At 41.6% G+C, this 9,035-nt stretch overlaps 1 protein-coding gene across 1 annotated transcript; it reads left to right on the top strand.

The window, feature by feature from the left end:
- The first annotated feature begins 2,523 nt into the window (after positions 1 to 2,523).
- Positions 2,524 to 6,127, top strand: pym1 (PYM homolog 1, exon junction complex associated factor). The gene is made up of 3 exons (XM_088289130.1): positions 2,524 to 2,787; positions 4,684 to 4,777; positions 4,858 to 6,127. Exons 1-3 carry the CDS (start codon positions 2,757 to 2,759, stop codon positions 5,324 to 5,326), a joined length of 594 nt encoding a protein of 197 aa, XP_088145256.1. The 5' UTR covers positions 2,524 to 2,756; the 3' UTR covers positions 5,327 to 6,127.
- Positions 6,128 to 9,035: the final 2,908 nt, after the last annotated feature.

Here is a 9,035-nt window from a genome sequence, read left to right as displayed (position 1 = left end):
TTTTTTTTACTGCCAATGTAGGATGTTTTCAATTATAAGCATTTAATTTGGCATAGGCACTGGAATATTTGGACTTTTGAAAAACTGGTCATTGGAGAATTCTCGGAGATATTTTGGCTATTTTCAGAAAAGGCCACTTGACCCTATTTTGCCGGTCCGTCTTCCGTCTGCAACTTGTGCACCCTTCCGTCATCACACATTTCGTTGTCCCCCCCCCCCAATAAAAAAAATAACGTCCGTGGAAGGGAGGCTAACGGCAGATGTTTAAATTCCTACAGAAACGTGATATAACACTAGGACGACGAGAGCCGACATTTTGATGGTTTTCGAATTTGGATGCGTTACTATGCGTATATGGATGGACGATTCCCCTGGCGTCTTGACTTCTACTAATTGTGTATGCATTTTATTCCCATGGTGCAATTTTGTGGTATTAAACGATATAAGATGATTGTGAGTTATTACTTTACTTTAACTATGGCGTACCCGTCAATTTCATGGCTCTACTTAAACTTGTGCTGGGACACAGCTGCAGAATTTGTATAGCATCAACAGCTGCTGCATTGAGAAACGCTGCTGGTCACCATGATCTAAAAAAAATACAAATTTAAAAAAAAAATCTTGGTGAGTAAAGAGGGATTAGATCTGCTTCAAGATACTGACGAGTCTGAGGATGAGGCTGAGACGACCCCGAGTTAAAAAAAAAACTCGCGCTTGTCAATAGTCATGACATTGAGGCCAGCACATGGCAGAAAGTCGAAAGCAACAAATGAAAAATGTCTCGGACGGGCGCCCATTTCTGTGACGGGGGGTGAGAAATAAAAAAGGAGAGAAATGCATAGGTGTGAGTGAGATAATACGGAATGGTTGTTCGTCTTAGTTCACCCTGCGTATGGCTGGCAACCAGTTCAGAGTGAGACCCCGCCTACTACCCAAAGACAGCTCGGATTGGCTCAAGCATCCCGCGAGCGACACTTGGGAGGATATAAAGGATGGATAAGTGAATGTGATAATTAAAGGTAAGTGTTTAATCTCAAATTATGTTTTGCCAGTCAGGGTCATTCTGTGTCTCCAAAAGGTCGTTCTAAAAATGTTCTAAAAAAAAAAAAGTAATGATAAAAATAATTAGATAATAGCAATTTGAGATGACAAGATTCAGATTGGTTTTACGGGACTGAATTATTTTCATTTATGTTCTTGGGCGGGAAAAATACTTTTGGGAAGAAGAGGGAGAAATGTGCTGTACTAAAAACGTGCATGAAAACGTGCAACATATGATGCACTGTGGAAAGTCCACGTTGGGCAGGAAGAGGCTGAAATGACGTGTGAGCGCGGCAAAGCGTGAGTGGGCGAAAGAGTTTAGATCAGGTGTGTGACTGTGGGAGTCACTTGAGAATTATTTGAGCGATTCTGAAGATGGGGATATGAGAGCGACGCGCTTTGGGTGGCGCCATGCACCCAGACGTCACTTGCAATCTGCCATTTTTTGAACGAAGAAGAAGCGAGAATTACACTGTCTCTTCGAATATTAATGTAAATTATACATTTGCATCTATGAATAAATAGTTTTGCCATGTTATCAACGTGTTGTTTGGATCGTGTTTCCTATTTTGTGTTACTGTCCCATATTTAATGTCTCTCTGCTCCAGTTGTGTAGAACGGCTTCCCAAACACATTGTTGAATATAAAGTAAAAATAATAATCATCATAATTTTACAAAGCTTCAATGACAGAGTTACAAAAAAAGCTCCACATTAAACCTCTGAATAAGGATAGATATCATTTCACATCTTAAAATGTTCTTCTCGTAATGATTTCTGATATATTTGAAGGCATTTTTTCATTTATTATTGTTTGTTTTATTTTCAGAGCAAATTAACTGTGTCTATAATAATGGCGATGATAGAGACCTTACAAAGTATAATTTTTTTAATGTACACGCATCAAAATTTTTTGTTTGCTCGGTTTTGTACTTCCATGCTTCATTGGAGAAGTACAATACAACTTTATTTATATAGTGCATTTTACAACAACTGGAGCTGTTACAAAAGTGCTTTTGCTTAATTTTCTGCACATTGATTAACAAAATATTGTAACGTTGGAGGAATCAGGCCAGGCAGCAAACTCTTTTTATTCACAAAAACGGTTACTGTTGGCCGTAACCACGACGACACGACTAACACAACACTGACAAGTGTCAGTTAAGAAAAACTCTCTTCTTTCCTCCCGCCTTCCGCCATCTACCCCCCTGTTGCCTTCACAGCCTCCCCAGAGAACAGGAAACCACAAAACCTGTGAACTATATACAAAGTCGCAACACTATATATACGATGGATGGGTGGATAGTGGCTTACTGTGGTTCGTTGCACGGAAACTAAAAGTTTTTAAGAAAAAATTATACTGGAGCAAAATCATGTGAAAGTATTGTAAATAGAATTCATATAACTCTTTTTTTATGAATGCGAACCACCGGTAGTGCCGAGGGTCATAACTTGTTTGTTTCTGGTGCGTTGCCGTAGTTTGATATCAAAGCTGGGAGACTTTCTGCCCATGCGCATCTCACGTCGCGCACGGGTCACAGATCGTGCATACATCGCAGCGGCTGTCCCGGGTCGTCGCGTAATGGCGTCAATGTTGTCACGAGAGGCCCCACGCTTAGGACGTCGCAATGAGTTGATGAGCTTTTAGTGGCTGCCTGTTTTGGGACGAGGGGACACGCTTGGACTGCGCCACGGCGGGGAAGGAAAATCTTCAAAATGGCAACACCTTATGTGACAGATGATTCTGGTAAGCCCGCTGCAATGTGGCACATGGCAGAAAGCGAAGAGAAGGAGCCAAATTGACTGTTGGCTCCTCTAGCTCTTCTACTTTCTTATTTGCACTTGCTCAGTGTTGGGCTATTGTTGGGCTAATGTTGGGCTATCGTTGGGCTATCGCAACTCTTGCAACGCTTCTTGCTTTCTATGCAAATAGTATCCAGCTGCTGCCTATGGGTTTGATGCTAGTTAGCATGATGCTATTGCGCGCCCTCTCGTCGAAGAGCATTGGCCAAGCTCGAAATAAGATCCCGTTTCGCATTCGAAGTGACACCACCTTGCAATGTTTCCCAGGCTTGATCGAGTTAAAGGCACGTATGCATTTTACATTAGGTCATACCATTTATATGACATTCGGAAGAAATGCCAGAAAAAGTGAATGCAGGTTACTTTCGGACCTACTGCCCTCTAGCGGCGGGGCATACAAATCTTCGGTCACTACATGTGTGGATAGATGGGGAAAGAAAGTTTCTTACAGGCGCTCTGATCGATCACCGGTTGCGATCATCTGATTTTCATGTTCTTCCGTGATCGGTGATCCTAAGTGACCAACTGTCCTTTTCCAATATGTACTCGAAGCATTGACAACAGTAGCAAACAAAGTGAACATCCGTCGGTCCGTGTCTGCGTATTGATGTGGAAGCAGAGCAATATTGTCAAGTTTGATAAATGTCTCGTGTTGTCATTTTTGTGTCTAATACTATTTTCGTAAATAATCCCACTGTTTAAAGGGATATTTTACACATTTGTCCATTTTCAGCAGTAAAAGGTTATTTGTCTACGATGAATTTGATAACTTAATTATTTTTCATGCATGAGCAAAATGGACAATTATAGACAAAATACTGACGTTTGACTGCTGAAAAATAGAAAAGCAGTGTATTATGTTTGTAAATGAATTGATTGGGCCGCTCTTTGCACCTAGCACTTGCTATTGCGTGATACGTCAGATCGCTTGCGATACAATTAGATGCAAGTCTGTCTTTTCTTCTTTTTATTTATTTTGTCTTGCTCGGCCCGGACCAAACTTTACCGGTCTGCAGGCCAGTGTTCGGTGTTTCACTGATATAGAGTACAGTAGAGTGTTTCTTGCCGCTTCACGTTTTGCGGCTTCAGTGCGTCGCGGCTTTTTCTGAAATATTCATCAAAAGCAAAAAATGCAGCCACATCGACGGTCACTTGCTGAAAAGATGCATTGTTTCAAAGAGATGAGTTGACCTGGAGTCTTTGCACATAACCACGGGCACATACACGGCGCAGGAATGGTTCCCGGTGCGAGAACGACCAATCATGGCTCACTTATTTTTTGAAGCTGAGCCATAATTGGTCATTACGTGAGCCCTGAGCAACTGTGGTGTCGTTTTCAGTCGACAGCAATTGACAAAATGAGATTTACAAAAATGGGTGGCTTTTACTGCTTTCTCGTATTTCACAAATGGAATATTAATACAAATGCTGCATTTAAACCAGTTGGGTGACATGCAACACAATATTTTAGGGGTTGACTTCCCCTTTAAATATTTCATGTTCAATTGTTATAAAGCGGTTCAACTTTTCAAAATGTGTTTTTTTTTTTTCATTTCATCAAACATATCCTAATTAACATCTGTATAGTTTTCATATTTTTATTGAATACTAATCAAATAAATTTGAAGTTGTTACGCTTAAATCAATTTCACTGCTTATCAGTGAGCTATAGATTTTGGCGGCGTTTTATGCCGATACTGCATTTTATTTTCACATCACAAAAAACTGGCATTTCAACAATTGTATGTCGGCTTTTGACAGCACTAACGTAAGCGTTCTAGTCTTGTACTGTGTGCGTCTTTGAAGGTTAGCTTCAATGCTATTTCTGTCTGTTGGTCAGGAAAATACATTGCCGCCACACAGCGACCGGACGGCACGTGGAGGAAACCGCGGCGGGTGAAGGAAGGCTACGTCCCTCAGGAAGAGGTCCCGGTGTAAGTCAACTCCTTCCCAAAAACTTAATGGAAGCAAACGTGCTTGTTGGAAATGTTTGCATGCCCTTTTTGTCTTCCAGATATGAAAATAAATATGTGAAGTTCTTCAAAAGCAAACCGGGTCTTCCACCAGGCCTGAGTGCTCCGGACGGCGAGCAGCAGCAGCACAAGATTCCGGGTTGTGCAGACGGCGACGGCGCCGCTGCCGGCCTCTCCAAGTCGGCCAAACGCAACCTGAAACGGAAAGAAAAGCGAAAACAGCAGCAACCGCACGAGGCGGAGGAAAGCGCGGCTGACGTGGCGTCTCTCGCCGACGCCATTGAGAATGTGAGCATCTCAGTCGGGCACGAAGCGGCGGCGGATGATTCGCCTGCGGCGGAAAAAGCCAAGAAGATAAAGAATATTCGAAAGAAGCTGCGTCAGGTGGAGGAGCTGCGGCACAAAGTGGACTCGGGGGAAATCAAGCAGCCAACTCAGGATCAGCTGGAAAAGTTGGCACGGGCCAAAACTCTGCGAGATGACTTAAAGCAGCTGGAGGGCCACTCGTGAGAACGGACAAATGTGCTCAACTGGCCTCCGTTTAACATCGCCATTGAACTTGCCGGCTTTCCATGGAGACGCATTTTTCTATTTGGATTTCAAACTGAATGAAAACGCCTCCATCGGAATAGTTATTGGGAGACGCGCTGAAATTGGTGCAATCGGAATTGCCAAACTGCGTCCGGTCTGCGCATGCTCTGTCTCGGGGCCTCTCCGCACCAATTGGACGTCGGCACGTCGAACGGAAAAATACCAACTACTTTGGACCATGCCGTCGGCGGCGCTAGTTTGACGGTGATGCCCAAAACGACAATGAGAGGGATGACTCGGTGTTTTTGCGCTCTGCTGTCCAGCCAGCCGTTATGTCCATGGAGGGGATGAAAAATGAGCACATTTGATTCAGTTCTGAAGAAATCGCTTCAACTTTCACCCGTTTTTCCACCTTTTGTCACTTCCGGTTCTTGTCCAGTGCACTGATTTGCTCGCTGGCAGCCAATCACAATGCTCATTTGTCCCGACAGTCCGACCAGATTGGGCCAACACGCCTCCATGACAGCTCTGACTTTACAACCTGGCTCTCTACGCCAAATAGGCGGCGTGTAGCGACTTTCCGACAGCCGACGTCAGCTTGGTGTGTTGAGGCCTTTGGTGTCGTTGTCACGTCATCGTAGATGCAACTTGAAAATGGCGTCCAGCGTCTTACCAGAGCTCGTTTGCGATGGGACAACTTGTTGTCGAGTTGTTGTTTCAAAAAGCCATGCTAAAAAGACGACTCAACTGTATCTTGATTTGTCGCATGATGCCGACATTGTTTGCCGTCTGTCACGCGGCTGATTGGATGAACCAAAACCGAGCGGAGCATGTGAAACGGCAAGTGGGAATCGTGATCACGTGATCCGAGCTCTTCATTCGGAGTGATTTCAATCAGAATGACCAAAACGTCTCCATGTCAAGCCGGCTAATGAGCCGCTCATGCCCGTTATTTGCATTTCACACTCCTGTTCGTTTTTCAACAGCCTGTGTTGCGTCTTTTCCATTTTTTATCTTTAGAAAAAAAAAACGTGTGTGTGTTTCAAAGAATTATGTCATCATTTGGCACAATCTTGAATTAAAACTACATGCTCCAACAAAAATGATCTTGTTGAGATTTTTGGGGTTGTCAGCAGCGGATGAGATTCCGCTTTTTTACGTGGATACTGTCAGGAAGAACCTGTCACGAACCACAATTCTTCATGCTAAACATGACAGTAACACACCAACATGTAATACATTTTAGTTCCCAAATGATACTGTGGTCCTGTTTGCTTTTATTTTGAAATTGTTCCTGGCAGCATGACTGGACTTGTTTTTGGTGGGCCGTTTTGTATATTTCTCGTGCAAAATTGAAAAAAAAAAAGGCAATTATGGTGTGGCAAAAAGTCAACAAAAATCTTTTTTTATGAATGTTATTAAAGCAACCGTCTACAAATCAAATGCAGGTCGTGTCGAACAGGCTCCAGACTTTTGTTTTGAGTTTTACTTTTTATGAGTTGAATTAGTTTCAGGGCGGCTTTGTTAGATTTTAGTAGTTTTAGCTTTTTCAGAAGTTTTAATTTAGTTTTAGTAATTATTTTTAAAGAAACATTGCAAAGTAGAATTTCAAAATAAAAGGCCAAAGAATTCCGGAATTTCCACCTACACTGCTGATTTAAAAAAAAAAATCGTTAAAAGTTCACTTTTCTTTATCCCACAACCAGACCAGTGCTGAGGAATACTAGACCACCCCAGGTAGCCAACCAACATACTTTGATTAAAATCTGATAGGGCATTTCAAAATAAAAGGCGGAAGAAATCTCAACTCTTGACCTTTCATGCAGATTTGGTGTTGCATAAAAACCAACCAAACATAAATAAGATTTGGAAATCTGCAAGTCTAACCGTTGACCCTTTGAAAAAATACAGTAAAATTGCAGTTTTCCCTCTGAAGGATTGCATTGTGACTTTTTATCTTGGGTATTTGCATGACAGAATGTTGATCATTAAAATTAGCAGGTTCGCGTTTGCTGTAGATGTTAAGCATTCATTAAAAAGCATTTATCAAATGAAAGTGTTCCCCAGCACTGGTCTGCTTGCAGGATAACAAAAACTTAATTTTTAAGTATTTATTTTTAAATGAACTGTAGTATCTGAAAGTTGAGATTTCTTCGGCCTTTTATTTTTAAAGGCCACATCAGATTTGAATGAAAGTACTCTAGTTGATCACCTGGGGTGGCCGAGTGTTTTGGCGCATTACCGTAATGCACCGTGATGTGCCGTCGTAATAAATAGGGCTGGAAGTGAAGGACTTTTAAATGCGTTGCAAAACCTTCACGGGCGTCAGGCCAGTGAAGCTCCTCAAAAGACAGTCACATTTAGTTTTACATACATGGCCAATAAAGATGATTGTGGTTTTGGAAAGTTATCTATTTATAGATTTTGCACGAGGCATGTCTGTGGAACACAAACGTACTTATGAATGGATGGGAGAAATGATAGGAAAGAGATCAACCGTCATTTTTGCTGTCATCTTTATTTGACATAAAAATTTCGGTGGTTGCCAAACATCAGGCTTAAAACAGAAGCAACTTTTCTAAAATTCAGGTAAAAGATCCTAAAATAATTCGCAGAAGGCCAAACAAAGCATTTCATAGAGCGTGCATATTGTTCTTTTTGACAGTGATGGAAACGGAACAGATCATTATTTTTTTTGCCCTCAAACAATATTGAAATAACTGCAAAATAAATTCTTTCAGAGCCACACATAGCTCCATCATGACATCTCGTGGAGCTTTGAGCTAACAAACCTAAACGGACGCCATAGAAATGTTGAAAGCGAAAAAAAAAAAAAAGCACCGTCATCACATTTCAACGCAATAAAAATATTGAGACAATATAGACCGTATTGGAGGCTGGCCTGACTGCAGTTATTTACTGCAGTCAGGCCAGCCTCCACTCGCAAAGACGAGGTCAAGCTAGCCGCCACTCTTATTTTCAATATTGTGCAACACGGGGCATTACGGTAATGCGCCAAAAGCGCTTGTTGATGGCAACCTTCCAAATAAAAGTTATGAAACTCAAATATGCACGTCCGTGGTTTTGATTTAAAATAATGTTATTAAACTTCTAAATTCACCCATGGGGAATGCAACTGACTCCGAATTGCACCAAGAAATGTTATGAATCGAGATAGAAAGAATGCAGAAGAAATCTCAACTTTCAGGTGTAACTGACAAATTTTGATATTTCTCATGCCTTTTATTTTGAAATGCCACATCAGATTTCATTCAAAGTACTTTGTTTGGATACCCGGGGTGGCCTAGTGTGCCTCGGCAGTAGTCTGGTTGCGGGATAACGAAAACTTAATTTTTTATGATTTTTCATAATCGGGTGTAAAGGTCAAACATTGAGATTTATTTGGCCTTTTATTTTGAAATGCCACATCAGATTTCGATGAAAGTACTTTGGTTGGATACCTGGGGTGGCCTAGTATGCCCCAGCGCTGGTCTGGTTGCGGGATAACGAAAACTTTATTTTTAATGAATTTTCGAATTTGAGTGTAAAGATCACATTTGGATATTTCTTTGGCCTTTTATTTTGAAATGCCACATCAGATTTTGATGAAAGTACCTTGGTTGGATACCTCGGGTGGCCTATTTTGTCCCAGCACTTGTCTGGTTGCGGGATTACGAAAATTTAATTT

Source organism: Idiotropiscis lumnitzeri, chromosome 3 (genome assembly GCF_059441095.1).
Source record: "Idiotropiscis lumnitzeri isolate Australia: NSW breed Sydney's pygmy pipehorse chromosome 3, RoL_Ilum_1.0, whole genome shotgun sequence".
In the NCBI taxonomy this organism is placed as follows: Eukaryota; Metazoa; Chordata; class Actinopteri; order Syngnathiformes; family Syngnathidae; genus Idiotropiscis; species Idiotropiscis lumnitzeri.
This window is presented reverse-complemented; position numbering and strand designations above follow the sequence as displayed.